The sequence below is a fragment of the Lontra canadensis genome, unplaced genomic scaffold (genome assembly GCF_010015895.1).
Source record: "Lontra canadensis isolate GAN:19392208 unplaced genomic scaffold, GSC_riverotter_1.0 scaffold70, whole genome shotgun sequence".
Classification (NCBI taxonomy): Eukaryota; Metazoa; Chordata; class Mammalia; order Carnivora; family Mustelidae; genus Lontra; species Lontra canadensis.
Genome location: NW_022631064.1, coordinates 4,621,264 through 4,647,809, shown reverse-complemented (window position 1 = coordinate 4,647,809; position 26,546 = coordinate 4,621,264). Strand labels below are relative to the sequence as shown.

The window sequence follows — 26,546 nt, the reverse complement described above, 5'->3', positions numbered from 1 at the left end:
GTTGTATTTATACTTATGCCTAAAGGAACCCAAGTTTATTTTTCTAATTTACATTTGACCTTCAGATTCTCTTAGATAATTGATTTTTACTCAGCTGATATTTGATTTACTTTTACTAATATTATTTAATATGTAGCATATTCAAGATAAATAGTTATTTAAATTCTGTAGCACAATGAAAATATTACTGTGCAGGTATTTTAATTATGATATAGTATTACCTAAGCTATTATTCAATTATGTCACAGAAGGAATTCTTAAAATTGAAAAATTCCTCCAACAATAATTTATTTTTATTTAAATGTCAGCAATCCAACTATATGAAGGCCTTTATAAATTATTCATTTTTTTTTTCAAATTCTTCTTCGACAGTAGTTTTAGGTAATTCTCAAGTGATTTGAAAATAGCATTTAATTCTAAATGATATTTTTTTCTACAACTGAATTCATAGCTTGACTCACTTAAAATATTGCCAGGGAATTCAGCAACTTTCTGGACCTTTACATAGCTAAGGTTATCATCTGTTTCAAGTTTTTAGGACCTGCTGGGGTTGTCTATAGCTGATAAGGTCCAGCAGAAGAACTTATGTGTATTCTCTCCCTTTCTACTTCTTAGGGATTCACTGAGGGAACTTAGAGGCCATGATTTTTTTTTTTTTTTAAGATGTTATTTATTTGAGAGAGAGAAAGAGCAAGAGCAGGGTAAAGGGCAGAGGGAGAAACAGACTCCCCACTGAGCAGGGAGGCTGATGTGGGACTTGAACCCAGCAACCTGGATCATGACCTGAGCTGAAGGCAGGTGCTTAACCAACTGAGCCACCCAGGCGGCCAAGAGCTGATCCTATTAGAGCAGTGTCATGGTGGTTGTCTCCTGCAGCTGGTTTCTGTTTCATAAGGCTTGTAGTGCAGCGAAATTGTTTTATGCTCTGAGAAAATATTCCTGCCACATCACTGCTTTCCATGCCATGTGTCCCAGTAAATCTAGCTACCACTTGTCCATTCTCTACTTTTCTGAGTGTATTTTCCAATTGAGAGGGCTCTCATGATTCTCTTTATTATCCTCCTTTTTGGTCCTCTGAAACGTGTTTCAACTATTTCTCTCCCACTTCACCTTCTCAATACCTAACACTTTTAGCCTACCAGTTTTGTAGTATGTATGTGAGGGTTAGACAAACAGCATTCAATATACTTAGAACGCTTTTATGAGGTTCCTTTTCTTTCCTTTATATTTTACTATTGATCACATTCAGTTAGTTTACTGGGAAGGGTTAACTTTTTGCTTTTATCTTGATGGGATGTAAGAGGACATTTACAAAGGAATATGTGAGAATATGGTACCAATAGGCATAAACCATTATACAACAAAATCTTACAGCATACTTTGAAACTTTAAAGGTGAATTTTCATCACTCATATGTTCCATTTTTTTGGATAATCATCCCTATGGTATATGGCCTATTTATGAAAGTAACTTATTTTATATTTGGTTTGTTAATTTCCTTTTATCTTTTTCAAGTGTGATAGAAATCATTATTTAAAAAAATTATATATATTTACATATGTGTGTGTGCATATACTTATATGATGATGTAGAAATAAAACAGAGACTCAAGTTGCCAGATACAGGTGGGGATTTGAAGAAGGCTATAATGACATTACATGAGAAGTATAAGTATTGCATTAATGATGCGTATTAAATTTATGTAGCCTTCTTTGGTTTATAGGACACTTTCACATCTGTCATCTTACTAGATATGTGAGTTGTAACTAGACTGTCATTTTATTCAGCCCCCAAAATGGGTAAAGTATTTCATCTTCTCTGCAGCTTATAAATATATCACTCACCTTCTGTGTAGGATTTCATTTGAAAATAATAGAAGACAGCGTCCCTAAGGAAGATAACTTAAAATTGCAGAACTTTTAATTCAGACTATCCATCTAAACTATAGAATACTAGGAACCGAAATTTATCCTTATATTAATTTCACCATGTACCAGCATCTTTTACTATCATATATTTATTATAAATTGTCTGATTGCCTATCTCACAGATTTTCACGCTTGATTGTAAAATATGGTATTCTTTTGTTTCAGCCCTAACTAGTATGCCCAGTTGTAAGATTTAACTTTATGCTTTCTGTGGCAGCTAGCCTAACGTGGTTGACCCAGAAGCCACTCAGTTCTTGATTTATATACTTTTCTAGTTGTCCCATTATGAGAGTAGGGCTGAAAACAGTGCCGTTTCCTTTCCAGCCTTAGTGTTAGTGCCCCGAGATGTTGTTCCCAATTTACCACAACCTAGGAATGTTTATTAAAAAATGACAGTCAGACGCGATAAAGTTTAAAAAAATATGTCAGAGATGTTTTTTACCCCTGACCTAGGAAGTGTAGCTTCGTTCTTTAGAACACTGGTGTTGTTGTCTTGCCTTTCATTTTGTATGACTAACTTTTATACCAAATTGAATAAGCCATTAGCTTTTAGTCCGTAGGAATGTGGATCCATAGATATTTCCCATTAGACAAAAGAAAATCTATAGAAGCAGTGTCTCCTGGGGCTTGGTCTTCCTCACTGGCCCTAATGGTGTAAAGCGCTGCTATACTCTACCCTTATGAGAAAGAACCTGTGGGATGATCCCCTTAACATCCAGAAATATTAATTGGAGAGTTGTGCACATTCTCTCAGAAAACTAGCTTTTGTGCTAGACCACATTTATGAATCAAATATTTTGATTCAGAGAAATCGTGTTACAAATTTTACATTTTTGAAATGATTACTGGACAAAATGATAAACTTTGTATATCATGTGCAGTTTAGAATTCGAGTTTGCTGAAATGGACGATGCCATATTTAGGTGGCCATGTTGTTTTGACAGGTTTTTTTTTTTGTTGTTGTTGTTTTTTAAAGAACTTCTCCTCCCCAAAACAGACCCCTACTGGTGATGGTTGCACAATTCTGTGAATATACTAAAACTCACTGAAGTGTACACTTCAAAAAGGTGAATATGGGGTAGGTGAGTTCTAGCTCCATAAAGCAGTTGTTAAAAAAATTCCACTGCACAAAATATTTCCATAGGTGCAAACTAATTTAATTTATATTCACAATCAAAACAAAGTGTTAGCTTCAATAAACATTTAAAGCTTTAGAAATATGACATCACGTGTGAATTAAAAAATAACTTGTGTTCTTATTGAACAGTAATGCACGTCTGTTATGGGAACTTCAGAAACTGCAAATAAGAAAAAAGACATTTTGGAAAACGTTTGGGTCTTTTAATATTCACATCTACCATATATTCTAAGCCTTCCCTATATTTAACTACTTCCTTGGTACCCACACTTTTCTTGCCAGCTTTCATTAGCAATAAATAGCTTTACGTGACCACCTTAGGAAAACAACTGGATGTAAAAATATCCTCTTATAAGTGGTTTAGTGAAAGCCTTGCCCCCCCCCAGCCCCCCAGCCCCCTGGACTGCGAGAGGTATAAATGCAGGTGAGCAGCAACACCGTTATCCAAAGAAATACAATATGTATGTTGTAGAGTACCTTTGGATATACAGTCAATTTGGGATTTTTTTGTAAAAATTTGCTTTAAGAAATTTTGGTTTTAAGGCAAAAACTCCAAATCTTGGGCAGAATGGTGGCATCGATTCTCACCTAGGCAGAATATTATTCTGTCTTTTTAAAAACCCTTGTTATCATATTTAGCATTTGCTTTGTAACTGCTAAAATTGTTCACAACACAGTTTAAAGATAAATGCAGTATCAGGCTTAGAATTTTTTTTTTTTTTGGTAAATATTAAGACCTGAGTACAAAATGAGGGCTGTATTGTGGATTAAGTGAAATATCTCAAGGCTGTGCTGTTCTGATAACTGAACCTGAAGTGACCTTTCTCAGACACAATTACAGAGCTGTATGTTTTTCCTTTAATTTCATCAGGGGTTTAATTAGTATACAAATAAAACTTCCCTTATCTTCCTTTCTACCTAATTGGCTTGTCTTCGCTTATATATGAAGTATGTGAAAGTGGGCTGTAATTAGGGTGACCGTGTTAACCTTTTTTCCTCAAATGTACTGTTGCCTAAAGGCCTCAAGGCCTAAAAACAGTGCTTTGGATTATTGCTTTGCAATCACTATGGCTGTCCCATAGGTTTTCTCATGAGCAGGAGGGCTTTGGGTGCTGCAGGTTCCCACTGCTTAACAGGATCTTCATTCTTCTCCCCACTAAATGTTTATTGATTATCTCGCTGTTCCAGGCTCAGCCTCCAACAACTTAATATCAGGTGACAGTCAGGAGAGTTCTCCAAGTAATTAGAGTTGAGCATTGGGGGAACAATTAGGAGCAGAGTTATTAAACTTGATTTATCCTATTCTCTCCTGAACAGTTTCTTGGATATCAGAACATCACACTTTCACAATCTACCCTGCTTGAGAAATTAGTGGCTAACCTGCTGCTTATCATTGTTGCCTTGCTGCCTAGAGGCACACCCTCTTGGTTTCAGTCATTCAGTTGGAAATATTAGAGTCCATAAAGTTTATCGTGGGTTTTAATTAGATAAACCTGGACAGGAGCAAAGAAAAGCTGAACTTAAAGTTTTATATAAACATGTAATATATGCTATATTTTATATATGGTAAGAGTACCTGTGTGTATACATTATACACACGCATATAAATATGTCTGTCTTTCTTCAAAGCTCAGTGTTGAGATTTCCAAAGATTTCTACTTTTGTCATCAAAAACAAAAAAGGTGAATTTTAGGGAAAGGACATAATATTGAACCACTTTTTCTGTCTTGGCACTCTGCGCACATCTTTATTATGGACCTTAGGACCCACTGATGTGGATTCCGTTGTCATGTCCCTCAACTCTTTAAAAGGGAATTTTGTGTCTCTAAGTTATGTAACCATGATTGCTATGTCTTCATTTTCACAGGAAGTGTGACCTACGCCACCTGGTTGACACCACTTCTTGTTCATTTTCTGAAGTGTCAGTCTTGGCGCGGGCTACATTGAGCTCTTCCAAAATAGGGCAAACAAGCTTGAGGAGACTTTGGTGACTCCCTGCCCACTCATTGCCCCCGAGAGACGAGTATGAAAGCCGGGGGAAAAAAAGAAGATTTGGATATAGAGCAGAGATTCCGATTCTGAGAACTATATGGTCTTTGGAAGGGTGGCATAAGATTGCTGAAAAGTCAGGTGACTGTGATTTGTGATGATGCCAGGATCGTGGGTTACTTTCAGAGAGGACCAGTGAGCATCAGTTTAGAAGGACAAGGCTAGAGGCAGCACCCCGAGTAGCCCTCACAAATGTCCACCACGAGTCATGAGAGTTACTGGGCAAGAGAATTGGAATGGATTGGCATAAATCTGTTATTTCTGTTGGAAAAAAGAATTCGAACTTTATGCATAACTCGTGGTAGTGGGTCATTAGTTTTAGCTTCCTATCTGAAAAATAGCATTTTTTTTTTTTAAATCAACTGAAAGTTGTCAGAAATACCGGCTTGAAAAGGACTCGAACGGATTTTACTTTTTTAAATCGAGAAATCTCATGATTCTTAATGCCTTTAAATATCTTAACACTGGCACAAAATACCTAGGTTTAGCATGGCCTTTAACAATCTATTCTTTGTTGTCTTTTTAAAAAAAGGATTTTATTCATTTATTTGGCAGAGAGGCAGGCAGAGAGACGGGGAAGCAGGCTCCTTGCTGAGCAGAGAGCCCAATGTGGGGCTTGATCCCAGGACCCTGAGACGACTACCTGAGCTGAAGGCAGAGGCTTAATCCACTGAGCCACCCAGGGGCCCCTGTTGTCTTTTTAAAAGTTGGTTTGAATCAGTGATGCTTCTATAGTGGGATGTTCTTGATGATCTGTGAACACTGAAGATTACAGTAGAATATATCTTATAAGTAATCACAGTTTGCTTATTTTAAATTTTTTAAATTTATATTTGTCTGCAAGCAGCTTGACTGTTTGAAAAGTGAAATCATGAATTTAAAAACTTTTAACATTTTAAAATACCTGGTTTGACTTCTGGTTGCTTTCAGTGTGCTAGCATTTAGAGTGAGTTAACTGTTTTAGCTTCACGAAGGCTGCTTGAGTTTTCTGTTCTACCTATTGTGAATGCATTAAGAAAATACTGTAGAAGAATTTTGAACATGAAAATTATAGCATTTGGTTATTCTTAACTGGATATTTGAAGCAAGGCAGTGGACATTAATGTGTGGCTAAACTCTGTGAAGGAAGCAGAAGATGTTATGCTTGTGTAACCAATTGTTTAGCTCACTGTATAACAAATGTAGTTGAAAAGTTGATAAGCTCATATTCTAGAAATTTCCTAAGAAAAAGAATGAGCAAATTTTTAGTCCTAAGGGATCCTGTGATCCCTATGTTATTTTACATGAAGTCTAGAAAATACTTCTTTAAATTGTGAGGTCTAATTCTAAGACCTTTAGCCTGAAAGTTCCAAACCAGAGTTGAGGACTCACATCTTGAAATTTTTGTGCTAAGGGAATATTTCAGATTAAAGCAAATAGCAAAATATCAATCAACAGATTTTCTACTTCTGGGAATAGAAAAATATTTATGGAACATAAATAATTCTGAATGCAAATATTATTTGTAACTTTGTTAGATGAAAGGTGTTAATCACATTTGTGTTGCTACCTTCGACATGGAGTTATTTAATGGCAAGTAAGTGAGTTTTACTGTGGAGTCCAGTTAGTTCACTGAGATGTCTACAGTACCTGTTTTGGATCTCTTTATGAATAAAGTAGTGGTACTTTCCAGTTTGGGTTCCCCATTCTCTTGGTGTCCTTATCCACCTCCCCTTCACTCACATACACACTTTGCCCACAGGCCAGTTTTTGTTTTGAATAGCCTCTAAATTTCATGTGCTTTCTTCCCTGAAAATCTTTACTTCTTCCTCATTAAAGAAAAGGGAACTTGAGGTTTTTATAGTCAGATTTTTTTGGGTGTAAGAATAAAATGTATGTGCTTTCCAGTATTTAAAAAAATAAAGCAGACTTGTATTTTGTAGCTAAACATTTTTTCAAAATCTTATCAGAACTATCATTTCTAATTAGTAAGTGCGTGAAATTTTTGCAGAAAATTTGTTAAACCCTGATGTGTAATGACCCAAGTCTGCTTCTCAGTCTGTATCCTTCTTTGTTTAATAGCCTATGGCATAAATTGAAGTTAATTATCAGGGCTGACAAGCAACTCTGTTTTCTGTCTGCTTGCAGAGTCTCTCCGAGGCAAAGATGGAGCTGAGAAGAAAAGATCAATCTCTGCGTCAGCTCAATAGACATCTCACCCAGCTGGAGCAGGACAAGCGTCGGCTGGAGGAGAGCATCCGCGATGCGGAGAGCGCCCTCCGCATGGCAGCCAAGTGAGCACTCGGACCTTGGGGAGATCACTTAAAACAGACAAAAGATCAATTCTCACTTTCATGCTCCGGGTTTTAGCCCTGGATAATACAGTGTTAGAAAACAAAAGTACAGCTGTCTCTCTTTGAAATTCTCTGATAGATCCTCAAAAAAGAAAACTCTTAACTCAACATGCTCAATGTATATTTTATTGAGAAATCTCGGAAAAGTATTAAGTTTCTCGATCACCGCGCATTGTGTGTTTTGGGCTCTGTGTAGTGTTACACGTTGGAGACCCGTGATTTCATTAATAGGAAATGGAATACTCATTACTGAAAAGTTTTTCATCGTTCCTTCTGTTACATACTCCTCATTCCCTTCTGCCCCAGATTTGCTCTGCGTATGGTATACTAATATTGCAAGTAATATTTCCATAAAAAATGCTAGGATATAATCAACATGTGTATAATAACATCTTTTTAAGCGCAATAAAAACATATTGATCATGGAAAATTCATTTAATTTTATAGCTGTATATTCTAACACGTTCAATAGAAAAAAATATACAGTTTTCAGAGTGGGCAGCTATGCAAATGTGATGAGAGTGTTTTTCCTTTTACCAGGTAATCAAGTTGACATACACTTTGGAGTTCAAATTGAACAGTTCTCTCTTGGGTATTTTTATTTGTTCCTCACATCAAATTTCATGGAATACTTTAAGACAGTCCTTTGTACAACAGCATGGCTTAAAGAAAATCTATTTATGGATTAAAGAAACATCTAATTTTAATAAACTCCATGTTTTCTGAATTTGGAATTCTGAGTTCCTATAATTGCAAATATAAATATATGTATATATTTATATATATATATCACTTAAAATTTTTTTTGAGGCAGTGTAGTCTGTAAACAAAATTATAGAACAGGGGATCTGCCATCTATGATATCCACAACTTTGCCATTGGGCTTGGGAAATTGCTCATACTAATGAAAAAATGAGTTTACACAAGGCCAAAATATTGTCAGGTTAGTCGTTTTCTGGAAAATTGTGAAACTCTGTAATGTTGTACCACCATATTAGGTTTTTGTGATTGTCAATTTTTTAAAAATATGAATTTGACTCAATCAGCTTTGTGTTGCCATTGTTCAGTCTTTCTCCTTATGGCAAGTGGAAAGCTTAGCCCAGGTTATTTCTAGTGCATCTTGCAGCTCTGAAAATTCTTAGATGAATGGGAACAAGATTACAAAGTCTCCAGATTAATATTCTGTCTCCAAAACATTGCTGCTAATTCAGGAATCTGTCACATCTAGTGACCATGGGCACATGTTCTTATAACATGAAAGAAAATTAATTTGAAATTTGGAGAGCTAATACATTATTTACAGTTTTCAATTTCTAATTTACTATTAAATTTTTGTCTTCAGTATTTTCATCCAAACTTTTAATTTAGCTTTACTTTTATTGAAGTGTAGTCAGCATACAGTATTCTATTAGCTTCACATATATAATGTAGTGATTCAACGTCTATATACGTTAAGAAGTGATCACCACGATAAATCTAGCTACCAAATGTCACCATACAAACTTGTTCTGGTGTTAACTATTTTCCCTTTGCTGTACATCCAAACTTTTTATATCTTTATTAAAGTCAAATTCAGTCTGCAAGGCTGATAGAAGAAACTAGTTACTTTGCTTCTAGTCAAGGTCATAGAGGGTTTTTGTGTAATTATAACACAAAGAGCCTATGTAGAAAGGAAAATATTATTTGGCATAGTATGGCCATTCAAAATATATCTCCACCTCTATGATTTTAAAAATCTCTTTCATTAGAAACCAAAGGAATGAAAGTTCAGCCTTTCTAGTACATTTTAACCCAACAATGTAATCATAGCTTGTTTTTCTTTTTCACTCTTTTTAAAATTTCTGTTACTTATTTTTTCAGCCTTTTTTACAAACTTTAGAAGAGATCCATAAGATTTTTATTCCTCTAATTTATGGCAGGCAATGTAACTAAAGATAAGAGTTAAATGCAGAATTATACCAGAGAATGTGGTTAGGTTTTGCATTTTTTGAAGGAGTACAGTAATAACCAAACCTTATTTTTCAGTAATAACTACTTATACTAAAATGTGTAACATTGGTTGTAAGGCTTGGGTTTTACTAATACCTAATTTTAATTTTTTTTCTAGAGACAAAGAATGTGTTGCTAATCATATGAGAACAATAGAAAATATGCTTCATAAGGTACTATACTTTTCCTTCAACATCATTCAACTTCTGTTAGGATGTTGTTTTCCTAAACATTAATTTTATTAACCTCAAGATACTTTAATTCATTTTGTAACTTTCTTTAAAATTAAAGTAACAGAAAGATCCTCCCAAATGACTGAAAGTTTATGTTATATAGTGCTTAACTGTAAAACTTTCTTCAGAATTCACTTTATGTACTTGATAAAACTAGAAAAATAGTGGTTTCTCCCAACTGGTATAATTGCATTTGAGTTATTTGTGGTCTTTGCTGACTGAACCAGAGGTCATTATGATTCTTACTTGTCTCATAATGATAAAATGTTTGACCACACTCTCTAACCTCTTACCACTCTCAAACCTACTGTCCTATATATGTATATATAGAGGAGCCAGAATATATTTTATCTGGCAGTACTTTTCAAGCTGTAATTTACCTTCTTATAAGAATATATTTAGTAATACTCTATTATTTTCAAATTTGATTACTTCTCAATGATAAATTAACATTTAATTTATAGTGATGAGTAGCATTTAAGGATGTCGTCTTACTAAAAGCTTAATGTATTAACTGACTGTGTATTTTTTTAGCATTCTAAATTCAAAGATACGTTCATTATTTAAAAGTAGAGAAATATAATTTATGTGTGTCTATTATTGTCTAATAGACAATTTGTTGGAAATATAATTACCTAGTGCTTTTAAGATGTATGGAATTCATGAATGAACCATATTTATAATGATTTATAATGATTTATAATAACCATATCTATAATGATTTATAATAAACCGTATTTATAATAATCAAATTTATTATAGAGTATAGCTTTGTAAATCACTTAAAAATACCCAAAAAACAAACCATGGTCACATCAAATCCATATATGCTAGAAACCTGAAATTTGATTTGTAGGAAAAGAGATATCTTTGGTTACATTTTTTTTGTAACCAAAAAGGTGAGACCTTTGATAGGAGAAATCAGTTATGTTGTGTATATGGCATATCTTTATATACAGTTAATGTTGCCTTGAAATCCAATTGTTTGTTCATATTCCCAGCTACAGGAAAAAAAAATCTTGGGTGGCAGCTACATTGAAGAAAGGACTTTGACATCAGAGAAAAACCATCATCAGTGTGAAATACAGATGTTGTGCCTTATCCTTTCTTTTTCTTTTTTTTTTGAAAGATTTTATTTATTTGACAGACAGAGATCACAAGTAGGCGGAGAGGCAGGTGTGGGGGTGGGGAAGCAGGCTCCCCACCAAGCAGAGAACCCGATGCGGGACTCGATCTCAGGACCCTGGGATCATGATCTGAGCTGAAGGCAGAGGCTTTAAAACCCACTGAGCCACCCAGGCGCCCCTGCCTTATCCTTTCATTATGAGAGTGACAAAATGTGTATTTTAAATATAATCAAGACTGACTGCAATAGGACAATTATAATCATACAGTTCTTCAGTTGCAGTTTATCTTTCAATTTTTGTGTCTTACGGAAAGAAAGATGTCTTTAGAACTGGCCGAGAGCCACTGTAGATTTACTTTTGCTTGATGGCTTTTTTCCCCTTCAAATTTAGTAGTTAATTATTTTGATTAATGTTTCTGGAAATTTCTATTTTTATAGTGGTTTCAGAATTATCAGTTACTTCTCAATCTTGAAGTGAAAATTTAGGAAAGGCTAAATTGATTGTTGGGCTAATTCTCTTTTCTATGAAGTTTGGGTGAGAATGAATGGGTGCTGTGAAATGGCCCCGAGAGTTACTCTGAGCTCTCAGGGAGGTGCTGCCCACTGGTCCTCATGCAGGTGTTTTTCTGGCCAACTCAAACTGTCCAGAGGCATTTCGCCAACTTGGAGAAACTGGGTGTAGTACAAACGAGGATCTAGACTCTTCGATGGTAAAAATGGTTGTGGTTACATTCAAACTCTTCAGTCCAGTTTATTGCACATAACCAAACAGTATAGCTATCATGTATCTTAAGCACACGTGTTTTCAAGGTGTGCAGTAGTTATTCTAGAATAAAGTTGACTCTACCTGCTGAATTAAATTTTAATATTAACTTGTGACACAATGATCTAATAGAAAGAAATTGTTTCCGTGAAGACGTTATTTTTTTCTTTTTAATGATTTATTTATTTATTTTAGAGAGAGCAAGGGAGAGAGTGTGGTGGGGAGGGGTAGAGGAAGAGGGAGAGAGTGTTAAGCAGACTCCACCCTGAGTGTGGAGCCCAGTGCAGGGCTCGATCTTACAACCCTGAGATCATGACCTGAGCTGAAACCCAGAGTCGGATGCTTAACTGACTGCACTGCTCCACCCATGTGCCCCCAGACATTATTTCCTTTCTTGAATTTTAAAGAACTTAAACATTTGGAGAACTTAAGTGTTTGGGTTTTGGGGTTTTTTTTTGGAAAAGCAATTACGTTTTATTGATATTTGTCAATTATTTAGAATTTGAGTATAGCTGACACACGATGTTACATTAGTTTCAGGTGTACGACATAGTGATTTGACAAGTCTATATATACTGCCATACTCACCACTGGTGTAGCTACCATCTGTCACCATACATTGCTATTACAGCATTATTGACTATATTCCCTATGCTGTGCCTTTTATTCCTGTGACTTTTTCATTCCATAACTGGAAGCCTGTATCTCTTCAGCTCTTGCCACTTTTATTGAATGTAGTACTAGAAGTCCTAGCCACAGTGATCAGGCATGAAAAACAGAGGCATCCATATTGGTTGAAGTTAAAAGAGGTTAAACTATCACTATTTGCAAATGACATGAACATAGAAAATCCTCAAAACTCTAACCAAAAAACTACTAGAATAAATGAATTCCCTAAAGTTATAGGATACAAAATTAATACCCAGAAATCAGTTGCATTTCTATATACTAATAATGAAGTAGCAAAAAGAGAAATTAAAAAAAAGAACACTATTTACACTTGCACCAAAAAGAATAAAATACCTAGGAGTAAACTTAAGCAAGGAGGTAAAAGACCTGTACTGTGAAAACTAATAAAACACTTATGAAAGAAGCTGAAGGTGATGCAAACAATTGGAAAGGTATTTCATTCTCATGGATTGGAGGAATTGATACTATTAAAATGTCCATATTACCTAAAGCAATCTAAAGATCCAATGCAATCCCTATCAAAATACCAACAACATTTTCCACAAAACTAGAACAAATAAAACTGAAATTTGTATGGAACCACTAAAGACCCTGAATAGTGGGAGGAATCTTGAGAAAGAAAAATAAAGCTGGAGGTGTCACAGTTCCAGATTTCAAGATATATTTGTTAATCTTTAAACTTGATACATTACCTTCAATTTTTCAAATCCTGAAATTATATTATACAAAGCAGTTTGATGGGATATTACTTTTTAAATCCCATTTGGGACCAATACTAGTATTTAATAAAGAAGGCCAGTCATCTTTTTTTCTTAAAGATTTTATTTATCCATTTGAGAGAGAGAGTGAGAGAGAGCATGAGGGGGGAGAAGGTCAGAAGGAGAAGCAGACTTCCCGTGGAACTGGGACCTTGATGCAGGACTCAGTCCTGGGACTCCGGGATCATGACTTGAGCCAAAGGCGGTGGCTTCACCAACTGGGCTACCCGGGCACCCCAAGGCCAGTTATTTTCATCTAAAAACATACCTCATTCCAAAGAAACAGATATTAAAAAAAAAAAAAAAAAGAAACAGATATTTTATTTTAATTATATGTAAATATATGTATGTATATATTATGGCTTTTTAAATGTAGGTGAGAAGTTAACCTTTTATTAAGAAACTTTGTTAGGCTAATTTCAGGTTATTGGGGTCAAGAAAAATAACAAGAGAAAACAAGATCACAATTTTCCATGAGGTGCATTTTTTAATATACACACTTCTTTATTTAGTTGAATTCTCAACTGTTTTGAAAAAACCAGAACTATTGAACTTTAAAAGAAAATCACCATTTTAACCATTTTAAAGGGTACAATTCAGTAGCTTTCAATGCATTTATAGTGTTATGCTACCATCACAACTATGTGTTCAGAATATTTTCTTCACCTCAAAGAGAAACCCAGAAGCCATTAAGCAGTCCCTCTTATACCCTCTTACTCCATTCTGTGCATTGTCTTTTTACTTTCTCAGCAACATTCTTTGATGGACAAAAGTTTTTTAACTTCGATGATGTCCATTTTTTTTTCTTTTGTTGATCATGATTTTGGTTTTAGATCTAAGAATACATCACCAAATCCCCGGTCATGAAAAAATCCCCTATGTTTTCTCTAAAGAGTTCTATAGTATTAACTCTTACATTTAGGTTTTGGTCCATATTGAGTTAATTTTTGTATATGGTATAATTCAGAGACTGAATTTCATTCTTTTACAGGGCTATCTAGTTATCTCAGCACCATTAATTTATTTTTCCAAAGATTTTATTTATTTGAGAGAGAGAGAGAGCGCCCATGCACAAGCAGAGCATGGGAGTTGGGAAGGAGCAGAGGGAGAAGCAGACTCCCTGATCAGCAAGGAGCCTGATGCAGGGGTTGCTCCCAGGACACTGAGATCACGACCTAAACCCAAGTCGGATGCTCAACCAACTGATCCACCCAGGTGCCCCATCCCAGCACCATTTATTAAAAAGACTTTTCTTTCCCCCATTCAGTACCTGTGTTGAAAATCTATTGCCTATGGATGTTTGGTTTTGTTTATGGACTCTTAGTCCTGTTTCATTGATCTATATGTTGTCTATCCTCATATCAGTACCACACTCTTTTGATCACTGTAGCTTTGTAGTAAATTTTGAAATTAAGAATTTTAAGTCTTCCAACTTTGGGGTTTTTTTTTCAAGTTTTTTTTGGGACTTTTCAGGATTCCTTATAATTACATATGAAATTTAGGATCAATTAGATATGATTTTAAGGTATGAAGAAGGAGGCAATTAGAATTTTGATAGTATTTCCGTCTTAATATTAAGTGTTATAATCCATGACATAGAACATCATTCCATTTATTTAGATTTTCTCTGATTTTTTTCAACAACTTTTGTAGTTTTCAGTGTACAAGTTTTATTCCAGAGTATTTTATTCTTTGTGATGCTGTTGTACATGAAATTATTTTCTTTTTAAAGATTTTTTTTTTAATTTGTCTATTTGACAGAGAGAGATCACAAGTAGGCAGAGAGGCAGGCAGAGAGAGATCGGAGGAAGCAGGCTCCCTGCAGAGCAGAGAGCCCAATGCGGTACTCAATCCCAGGACCCTGAGATCATGACCTGAGCCAAAAGCAGAGGCTTAACCCACTGAGCCACCTAGGCACCCCTGAAACTATTTTCTTAATTTCATTTCTTGGTTCTTAATTTCTAGCATTTAGAAATATGACTGATTTTTATATGTTGCTTTTGTGTCCTGCAACTTTGCTGAATTTTTTAGGTCCAATAATTTCTTTTGAGGATTCTTTAGGATTTCCTATATATAAGATCATATCATCTGCAAATAAAGATAGTTTTACTTCTTTCTTTCTGATTTGGATGCCTTTTTTTTTTGTTTGTTTGTTTTTGTTTTTGGTTTTCTTTTTTATTTTTTTTTTGTCTAATTGCCTGGCTAATACTTCTAGTCCTGGCAATGAGATGAGAACAGATATCCTTACATTCTTCCTAATCTTAGGGGAAAAGCTTTTGGTCTTGCACCATTAAATATGATGTTAGGAGCTTGTCCTTTATCAGACTAAGTTCTTTCTGTTCGTAGTTTTTTGAATTTTTCTTATCATGAAAGGTTATTGGGCTTTGTCACATGCTCTTTTTATATCATATGAAATGATCTTTTTTTTTCAGTTTTCATACTACTAATGTTGTGTACTACATAAATTCATTTATGTATGTTCAGCTATCCTTGCATTCCTGTTATACGTACCACACATGGTTATCATGTATAATTGCTTGAATATGTTGCTAGATTCAGTTTGCTAGTATTTTTTTTTTTCTTTTTTGAGGATTTGTTGTCTATGTTCATATGGGATATTGGTCTACAGTTTTCTTGTGATGTCTTTGTCTGGCTTTGGTATCAGAGTAATACTGACCTCATAGAATGAGTTAGGAAGGGTCCCTTCCACTTTATTTTTTGAGGGGAGGAGGCATTTGAGAAGGATTTGTGTTAATTCTGTAAATACTTGATAAAATTTACCAGTGAAGCTATCTGGTCCTGGGATTTTCTTTGTTGGAAGTTTTCTGCCTTTTTTTTTTTTTTTTTAAAGATTTTATTTATTTATTTGAACAGAGAGAGATCACAAGTAGCCAGAGAAGCAGGCAGAGAGAGAGGGGGAAGCAGGTTCCCCTCTGAGCAGAGAGCCTGATGTGGGGCTTGATCCCAGGACCCTGAGATCATGACCTGAGCCAAAGGCAGAGGCTTAACCCATTGAGCCATCCAGGTGCCCCGTTTTCTGCTTATTTATTAATTCTTTTTCCTTGTAATAGATTTATTCATATTTTCTGTTGCCTTTTAAGTCCATTTTGGTGGTCTGTATGTTTCTAGGAATTTGTTTAGTTCATCTAGGTCACCTAATTTGTTGATATACATTGTTCAATTCCTTAGTATTGTTTTTATTTCTGTAAGGTCAGTAGTAGAGTCTTCACATTTATTTCTTATTGTGGTAGTTAATTAATCTTATTTTTCTTGGAAAGTCTATTTAAGGTTTGTCAGTATTGTCGATCATTCCAAGGAACCAAATTTGGTTTTCTTAATATGCTCTGTTATTTTCCTATTCTCTATTATCTCTGCTTCAATCTTTATTATTTTATTTCTTTTGTTTGCTTTGGGCACAGTTTGTTCTTCTTTTTCTATGTCCCTCAGGTAGAAGTTTAGATTATTGATTTGAGATCTTTCTTCTTTTTTAATGTAGGCATTTGCAGCTAAAAATTTCTGTGTGAGCACTACTTTCACAGAAGACTGTGTTTTGGTATATTATGTTTTTGTTTTCATCTGTCTCAAAGTATTTTCTAATATCCCTGTGATTTCATCTTTGATCTATTCACTGTTTAAGCATGTGTTGTTTTATTTTCAAAATATTTGGGGATTTTCCAAATATCTTTTGCTTTGGCATTCTAATAAAATTCTGTAGGATTTGAATAGCTACCTTGTTTGATTTCAGTTCTTTTAAGTTTAAAGTTTGCAGTATGGTCCAGAATACGGTCTGTCTTGGTGAAAGTTACTGGTACATTTGAAAAGAACGTGTATTCTGCAGTCATTGTGTAGAATATTCTATAGATGTCTAGTATGTTGATTTACACGGTTGTTCAACTCTTCTAGTTCCTTGGGTATCTTTTGTGTAGTTCTACCCATTAATGAAGTGCGATTTTGAAGTCTTCAACTATTATTGTTGAACTATTTCTCTGTTCAATTGTGTCAGAGTTTTCTTTGAAATTATATAGGAAAAAAAGAGTTACAAATCAAAACTACATTATTACTGATTTTATTTATACTTGTGCAGTTTCCCTTGCTGGTGATCTTTATTTCTTCATGCGAATTTGAGTTACTGTCTGTTGTTCTTTCATTTCAGGCTGAAGGACTCCCCTAGGACATTTCTCTTAGGGCAAGACTAGGGGTAGTGAATACCCTCAGCTTTTATTTATCTTGGAGTGGCTTAAATCCGCCCCCCCTTTTTTTTAAGATTTTTTAAATTTATTTTAGAGATAGAGATGAGACAGAGTGAGTGAGGGGAGGAGCAGAGGCAGAAGCACAAGCACAAGCAGACTGCATGCTGAGTGCACAGCCTGATGCGGGACTTGATCACACAATGCTGGGATCATGACCTGAGCTGAAATCAAGAGTTGGACGCTTATCCGACTGAGCCACCCAGGCACCCCTTTCTTTCATTTTTGAAGAATATTTTTGTTGGATATAAAATTTTTGGTTGATAGTTTTTTTCCCCTTTAAGTACTTTGAATATGTCAACCTCAATATTTCTATTTGGTTCCTTTTTATGCTGTCTATCTCTTTTTATATTTTCTGTTTTGGAGGATACTATTCTCATGGTTTTCTTTGATTATTTGTACACAGTTTCCTTTAACACTTTAAGCATATTTAAAATAATTGATTTAGCATCATTGTGTGGTAAATCCAATGTTCAGACCTCCTGAGTTCCTATTAGTTTCTGTTTTTCTTATGTATGGGCTATACTTTCTTATCTTTTTGCATACTTCGTAGCTTTTTGTTGAAAAGTGAATATTTTGCATAGTGCAATGTGCGAACTCTGGAAATCAGATTCTCCTCCATCCCTGGTGTTGTTTGTTGCTGCTTATTCTAATGGTTATTGCTTGTTCAGTGACTTTTCTGAACTAATTTTTTCAGTTTGTTGACATACGGTATTATATGGAGTTTCAGATATATTACATAGCGATTTGACAATTCTGTACATGACTCAGTGCTCACCATGATAAGTGGTCACTGTCACATTATTACAATATTATTGACCATATTTCCTATACTATACTTTTCATTTCCATGTGAAGTCTGTATTCTTTGTCAAATATGGCCACTGAAATCTGTCTTCTGTTAACTTCATCATCTGCTAGTGTTTCAACAGAGATTTCCTTAAATGCTGAGATTCAGGTGCTTTTTCCTTGATTAAGTTTTCGCTTGGTTATTGTAAACTTTCAGTTAGTTTCTAGAGTTCTGAAAAAGTTGATTCTGACAAATTTTGTCAGGGTAGTCACTGTTTTTTTAAAAAAGATTTTATTTATTTACTTGAGAGAAAGACAGAGAGCAAGGGAGAGAGCACAAGCTGGGTGGGGGAAGCACGGTGAGAGAAAGGGAGAAGCAGGCTCCCCACTGAGCAGGGAGCTGGACTCGGGGCTCAATCCCAGGAATCCGAGATCATGACCTGAGGCAAGAGCAGACGCTAAACTGACTGAGCCACCCAGCTGCCCCAGGGTATTCCTTTTTTGTGTGTGTGTGGAGGGACTGACTTTTGGAGTTCCTTATTTCACCATTTTTGCTAACATCATTCCCTAAAGTTGTATACTTTTATTTGCCTAATAAATATACCAGTAGGTTTCTAATATTACTGATAATATAGACTCTTAGGATTGATTTTTTTCTTTAAATTAAGAGACTCTCCAAACATGCTTTAGTATATCTATTGTGAGAAAAGGAGGAAAAGTACAATAATTATATTAGAATATAATTCTATATTTTATAGAATTATATTAGAATATAGAATTAGCCTTGAGGGTAAGGTAATGACTGGATGTATAGGATAATATCCTAATTATTTAGCATTAGGTATGAGAAAATTAAGTGTTTCTTGGGTGCTAACCAAAGTTTTAACAGATGTCTTGATTTATTATAGCTGGAGGTAAACGTAAGTAAATTTGGGTAAAATTGGAATGTAGAGAAGAGTGAACTTTTTTGGTAGTCATTCTGAGGCTGTTAGAGACTCCTTGAGTCCTATATGTTTGGAAGGATTAACGATAGTGTTTCCTGTGTATGATTGTAGTGTACTATGAACTTTAAAGGTACTTCTGAACATTTAGGGAGAAGTCTTAACTGACTTTTCAGTAAAATGTCTAAAAGATAAAACAGGAAGTCAGAACCCAGAAGCTTCAAAAGACTTCAGAGGACCTTGCGTCTATAAACCCTGTAAATGTATCAGGCTGACTGATACTGGACAATAGCTAGGAAGTCACAGGAGTTTTTGCTGGTATCCTTTGAGATTCATTTCTACCATAAAGTTACTAAAATCTCTTATCCAATATTTAATAAGAACAGTTGAGTTCTACAAAAGTTTTAAAAGTGTATGTTATGTGCCAGGAGCTGTACCAGTCTTTGGAGAATCAACCAACCAACCACAAAAAGCCCCACTATTTATATATATATCTATATCTTTATCTATATCTATATCTATATCTATCTATCTATATATATCTATATCTATAAAGATATAGATATATATATAAAGAGAGAGAGAGAAAGAGAGACCATAGTCTGTGTGTGTGTGTGTGTGTGTCTGTGTGTATGTATGTATGTATGTATATCTATATCTACATTGATATCTATCTTTCCTTTCTCTCAAGGCAGAGGCACAGATAATTCCAGTATACCATGGTAAATAAGCATCCATTAGATGCAGTTTCACACCCATGTAGATGGACTTACTCATCTAGGAGGCGTACTCAGTAATCCCACGGGTTGTCTGATGGTTTCTTAGAATTAATGCCTGGATGGGGCTTTGAAGTGTGAAGAAAGGTGGGAAAGGCATTCCAGTAGAGAGGATAGTGTGTGTGAGGAACCGCATGGAAGTGTAAATATCCAGACATCTTCAGTTCAGCAGGAAGTGCAAGGAGAGTATAAGAGAGGAGACTGAATGAGGTACTTGGAAGCCAAGTCATCGAAGTTGTTTTTCTTTTTTGGCCATTCTAAGACCCTTGGATTTTTATCATGGTGGCAGTGGGAGGAAACTAGGGATATGGTCAGATTTCCTTACTGAATCTGGGCTCTGGAGGGCATATTTGCAGACTGGATATCGTGAGTAATGAAGGTGGTTTTATGACCCATGGTTCTGTAGACTTGATGGAAACAGGAGAAGGTCAGACCAGGGTAGTGATGATAGGTGGTGTTAGAGGAAAGGATGTGAAACTTATTTAGTAAAATGGTGAATGAGGATGAAAAAGGCAGGGGAGGATGCCTCCCAGGATGAGCAGTGTGATTGGCTGATGGATGTTGGAAATATAAGAAGAGGAGCAGGCATTTTTTTTTTTTTTTTTTTTTTTTGGTAGGGAGAAGAAGGGAGACAGTGATGAGTTTTGTTTTGGAAATACCCAAGTTTGAAGAAAGGTGGGATGATCAGCAAGATATGTGAGTCTGGACCTAAGGGAAAAAGTCAGGCTAAAGATAAAGGTTTGAGATTGATTAACATAATACTCTGGCAAAGAAAGAAGGCAGTATAGCAATTGACAGGAGAAACAAGACATTATAGATAAATGGGAAGCTAGCAAATGCATTTTCAGAGATTAATTATGCCACTAGAGTTTGGAGTCCTTGAGGGATGGAATTCTGTCTCCTTAATTTTTATATCCTCAGCATCTATCACAGTGCCTGGTACCCAGTAGGCACTTAAGGAATGTTTGTTGAATGAGTCAAATTCTACCATCACCTAGTCCCTAAACAAAGCTGAAGCCATCTCTATTTCAGTGGAGGTCTTGCTGATATTGCTTTATTTGATTGCTAAAAATAGCATGTGCATTTATTTTGCCTAATCAAGAGCTAGAGGAGATAGCCTAAATTTGATTATAAGAATGTCTCTAGGAAAGAGGGGTGCGCTAGCAAGGAATTTACAGGTTGTGATAGTTCTGTTGCAACCTGTTTTTAGCTGGTTCGACTCTTAAGAAGTAGAAAGATGAGAACTTCTTTTGTTAGAGTGGACTGTGGAATGGATTAGAGTCCAACAGAATCTGATAGTTGAAGACGCTATCTTGCCAAATCTTTAAATGTGATTTTATAATCTTAAAGATGGCTAACCCAAATATTTGATTATACATAGTTATCTTTTAATTTTTAGTTTTCAGTGAATTTATAAGGAATGGATACACCACAGAACAGCTTTTAATTTATAGAGCTGACAGTCTTTTAAAAGTCAAAATATGATTTAATGCCTCCCAAAACCCAATTTTCAGTGACTCGTTAATGACTCTTTAAATGTTACTTGTGGTCTTGGAACTGCTCCACATTCTTAGTTTCTGGATCCCGGTTCTGAAGATCAGCTGTGCAGGACATTACAGGTGTTAGCCCAGCTGGCTTGCTGATGACAACTCTGTCCATATAGCTGTCTTGTGTGTCATCATTCATATTGTTCAGTGTCATTCTGACCTAGCCAAGCTAAAAATGGTACTCCAGCCCAAGAGGGATTTAAAAACCTTGACAAATGAAAGATAAGAAGCTACAGAATGTCATGTACATGTGCTTAACAGGTTTTAGCCTAAACACATCTAAATGGCTAATTTCAGTTGTGCCCTGGCCTTTATCGTTTGCAATAATTTACCCTAGGAAAAAAAATATTTCTGTGTGGAGGACTGTTAACAATGCATAAACATATTTTTCTACGCTCAAGTATGGGTTTGGTGTTTGTTTAAATAGCTCAAGGTCACAGTAATCTGTTTGTGGGGTACGTTCTACGGTGTATAACCTACACCGGAGATTTATCATGCTGCCCAGTGCCTTTGGAAGATGTCCGTGATCAAATCACCCTCTCCTCCAGCGTGATAATTTGATTGGAGGGCTCAGTTTTTCAGATCCTTATTGGGATGTAGCCAGCTTGCTAATTTGATTCATGGGATCCATTTTCTAGGCCCATAACTGGGATGTAACTATTAATGCATGGGGTGGTGGCGGTGGTGGATTTGCCCTCTTTTCCTGGGTGACAGCAGCCGGCAGTCCTTGGAGCTTTCTGGCTCAGCTCCAGAGTTGGAGGTTAAGTTAAAGAACCTGCCAGCAAGAGAAGGCTAGTTTCTTACTTCCTTCTTTTCCAATGATGAGTGCCTGTATTTGCTGCAACGTCCATGGAGTGTCCGCTTCTGCTGAGCGCCAGGGTCTCCTTCCCATGGGTGTGGGGCACAGCCGGAACTGCTGCATGTATCTTGGGACGTCATAGCCTGGGAATCTTCCATGTGAGATGATGACAGTGTATAAGGATGATTGCTGCACAGGTAACTTGTCTGTCAGTGTAACAGTGTGTGTGTGTGTGTGTGTGTGTCTGTGTGTGTGTCTGTGTGTGTGGCTATGGGAGAAAGAAAATACAAGTGAAGGAGAATGCCCACAGGTCCAGGGAAACTCCTGAGGAAAGGAAGGATGTTTGAATAATAGTCCCCATTACTTCTCACAAAACTACTTTTATGCAACTTACACATTTTTGCTAAGATTGCCAGACAAGGGACCAAGGCAAGTTAAAAAAATATATAGTGTTGTTGTTTAGGTAGGGAAATGGAAGAATTACCAAAATCCTAAGCAATTTCCCCAACTGTTAACTGTTCATTATAAATATTAAGAGGCATTAGGAATTAGTGCTAAGAGCACTGGACTCAGCATCCTCGTTTTAAGGATATTTCTGTTTCACCGTTTCACAAGGTGGATGGCGGATTCAAGGGAGGTAGTATGAAGAGTACTTTGAAAAGCAAAAAGTACTTTTGGAAGTACCAATGGTACTATTAATGGAAGTATTACTCTCTGTCTATTTCATTATCAGATAGTTAAGGAAAAGGTAACAGACAGATGAAGATGTCCACTCAGATGTAACTATTCGATCCTTGAATGTCATTTCCATTGTGTTGGCAAGCTTAAAGCCCTCCTTCTCTCAGTAGGCATATACCAGAATCCTGGAGCTGCTAATGATCTTTTTTTTTTTTTTTTTTAAATTATATTCTCTCTTTTTCCTGCCTTGTAGAATTTGGGAGTTTGGAATGACATTCTTATTCGATCACATACTTCTACGATATATAATCGCTCTGTATGCACTGTGGTTTTCTTGCTAGCAGTGTGCTTACAGAGTTAACTCTGGATGATGCTCTTCTCTGTTTACAAAAGGCTTTCCCGTATGCCTATTCTACTTGTTTAACCAAATTTTATGTTGATTAGGTATGAGAGGATGTGCCAGGAAAGTTAGACCCAGTCATGTTGCATACCAGACTACATAAAACTTGAAAGTTTATCAGGAGATAGTACACTTATTTATCAGGAGATAGTACACTTACACTTGAGAAAAAGAAGCCAGAAAGTGCCTATGGAATGCAACCCTGTGTTACTGATAGAAGGTTCACCTGCTAAAAATTGTTGAGATATTCTCTGGTGAGATGTGGTTATTTAAAAAACTTGACAGCTGGTGAAAAATACTGTCTTTCCTTTTGTACCTTTAAGGCAGAAGATGGCCAACGTTTTCTGTAAAGGGTCAGACAGTAGATATTTTAGGCTTTGTGGACCATATGGTCTCTGTCTCAACTATTCATCTCTGTCATGGTGGCAGGAAGACAGCCAAAGACAATAGGTAAATGAATGGGTGTCATGTGTTCCAATAAAACTTTATTTACAATAACAGGCGGTGGGCTGGATTTGGTTCCTGGGCTGTAGCGTGCCAAGGACATGCTGCTTTCTAGTGCAGAGGTTGAAAAATAGTCTGCACTAGTGTAGGAAGACAAAGAGAGAAGGGAAAGCCATAAGGAATCAGTGGAGGTGGAAGGAAGGGCACAGGAGGGCGTGGGACAGAGGAAGGTAGGGAAGTGTAAACAAAGTAGAACATGAACACAGGGTGATAAGAAAGGAGGTCACAGGAAACACTGTAGACCATGATCTCTTCTTGATGACACTGTCTGTGGTCAGAATGATTATTTTGAAGCAATGGATGCCATACTAGATTGGAGTAAGTAAAATTTTAACCAGCTCAAGGGTATGATGTGAAATACTAATTATCACTTACTTTCCCCAGATTTAAGATTCAGGCACTATGTGTATCTTTTTACGTGGTAAGCATACCTGAATTTCTACCTACAACCCTACTACTTCTTCCTTAGTGTCCTGGTGGTAAAAACACAGCTAGTACCACATTTTGTGTGTGTGTGTCTTTTCATTTGGAACATTAGGTCTGAAGGGATTTATAGTTGTGTGTGATACGACACGCAGGTTCACATTTTGAGAGTTGAACAGTTTTTCCAAAAATGACTAATGTAGTCTCAGAGTTGATCTGTCCACCAGGAATAGCTTTTTTTGTGTTATGGTGGGAGTACAGAAAATTAGAAAACAGATTGGAGGCTTGTGAGTAAAGGCCAAGTGGAGGAATAGGAACACGGGTCTTCTGAATCACTTCAGTCTGGAACTCGAGTGTGAGGATAAAATAAATAGATATTTCATACCGTGTTTTGACTTCTTAGAAAGTTTCATTTATTTTTTTCTCTCCATCTCTTGTTTCTTTTGTGTCTTATGACATATCTGTTAGAAATATGTGCTTTCTGAAAGTATGTAATAGGGAAGGGAGAAAGCAAACTACTTTCCTAAACATCAGAATTTCAGAGTATAGTAATGGAGGTATGTTTTCTTTATTCTTTGTCCAAATATTATGAAATTGAACAGTTATATAGAATGTTGTAAAAATTTATGCAATTTGGCAAATGAGATTTATATTGTGAAATTGTATGAAAAAATTCGTTATAGGTTAAGTATGGACTGTTACCCATTTTGAAATAGAAAAACATTATTATATACATGTTATCATTCATAGCTATAAATACAGTGAAACGGGTATAGAATCTTAATTGAAGGATGAATAATGATGTGCTATAACAGAATTAAAGACTGACTTTTGAAATCATAATTTTAGTTCGAAATTTGTAATTGTCATTTAATGTACAGACAGGTGACAATGGTGGTTTGCATCTTACTTAGTTCACACACTAAAATCTGTATTTTCAAAGGTGAGCCTCCTTCTCCTGTTAGGGAAAAAAGTGATTTTATTATTCTAATATTGTTACTTCAGAATTCTTTTGACAGTAGAGAAGTTTATTTTAGATTCTCGCATTTGAAAGGAATCATTTTATATCCAATGGACAGTGTTTCCCGAGGAAATCTCACTTACCTGTGTTCTGATTTTGGTTACTTTGTTCTCAGGCTGCCTGTTCTATGTTTTTCATAAACAAATTGAATGCAGTACGGGGTGAATCTTTTTTCTTACTGCTCTGGGTTGAGTCTCCTTCCCATTTATCCTGTTCACCCTCTGAAATTCAGGCTTGCTTTCTGCACTCTTCTGAACAGTCTCATCTTTCACCCTTCATGTTTTCCTGTTCCTTGTCACCTTCCCTTCCTGCTTCTTTGCTGCTGGTTGTAATTTTACTTGTCCTCTGTCACTGTTTTGTCTTCTCTCAATGTGCTGCTTTCACTCCCTGTACCCCTGACGATAAAAAAAATTCCTAGCTGATCCTTTTTTAAGGGTGAGAGAAAACTTCTAGAAATACTTGGAGAACATTTTGGATGCCTTCTCTCAAAGTTCTGGCTTAATTTACTCTTAAATCAACTCTTAAAATGTAGTAGAAATATTTGTGATATTATGTCTGTTATGTAGTACTCTCTCTTGATGGCACTGCCCAGTCTCAACACCTTTACAATTAAATGAAAGTATTAACACATACATATTCAAATAAAGTTGTAATTATGATGCCCATTATTTGGTTTAGCAAAACAACTGGATTTTGAGTTTCCCCCTCCTATTTAATATAAAGAACAATTAAATGTGGCAAATTAAATAATGTTGTAGTGAGAATGTTAATTTGATAAGAAGTCCCAGGTTTAACTGCCAAATGCCCCAGCTTCCTGTTGTTCAGTGAGTTTATTTAGAGACTATAAAATGGTGGCTTACTGTTCCTGTATTTCAGGCTTCACAGTTGAAGTCTGGTGCCTGATAATCATCGGGTTCAAGGACCTCCAGAGCTGGAGCTGTGTTGTGGATTATGCCTCCATTGCTTATGGTCCTCCCTCCCCCTTTGCCCATATTAGCAATCTGCTTTTGTACTTTGACTTCCAGGATTTCCCTAGTGAATTTTGTCACAGAAAAAAGAGAATCATCAATATCGCAGTTAAACTTGACTTTCAAAGCTAATAGTATCTCATTTGGGGGCTCAAATTTAATAAATTTTCTTTGATTCTGGGTGAGTTTTTAAACATCAAACAATGAATTGGCCAGGGTACAGTAAAATATTTAGATCTATTGACTATGGTTCAGAAGGGTAGAAGGCAAAAACACTAGTGGTTTGATGTTGATAAATTCTCAGTACCTTAATCCACATTAATGTTTTCTTTTATCTGAGTGTGCATTGGTGACCACAAAAAGCAGGAGAAGGTATCCATACATATAAAATATAAAACCTAAAGCAAATGTATTTGTAAAATAGGATTTATTTTGTTATGTTAAGT

At 35.8% G+C, this 26,546-nt stretch overlaps 1 protein-coding gene across 5 annotated transcripts in view; it reads left to right on the top strand.

Moving 5' to 3' along the window:
* Positions 1–26,546, top strand: part of CCDC171 (coiled-coil domain containing 171) — a 288,246-nt gene that overhangs the window by 189,306 nt on the left and 72,394 nt on the right. For all 5 annotated transcript variants that reach the window (XM_032880558.1, XM_032880557.1, XM_032880556.1 and 2 more), the window contains 2 exons: positions 7,243–7,388; positions 9,556–9,610. In XM_032880558.1, the coding sequence (XP_032736449.1) occupies positions 7,243–7,388; positions 9,556–9,610 (201 nt within the window). The remainder of the gene's footprint in view (positions 1–7,242; positions 7,389–9,555; positions 9,611–26,546) is intronic.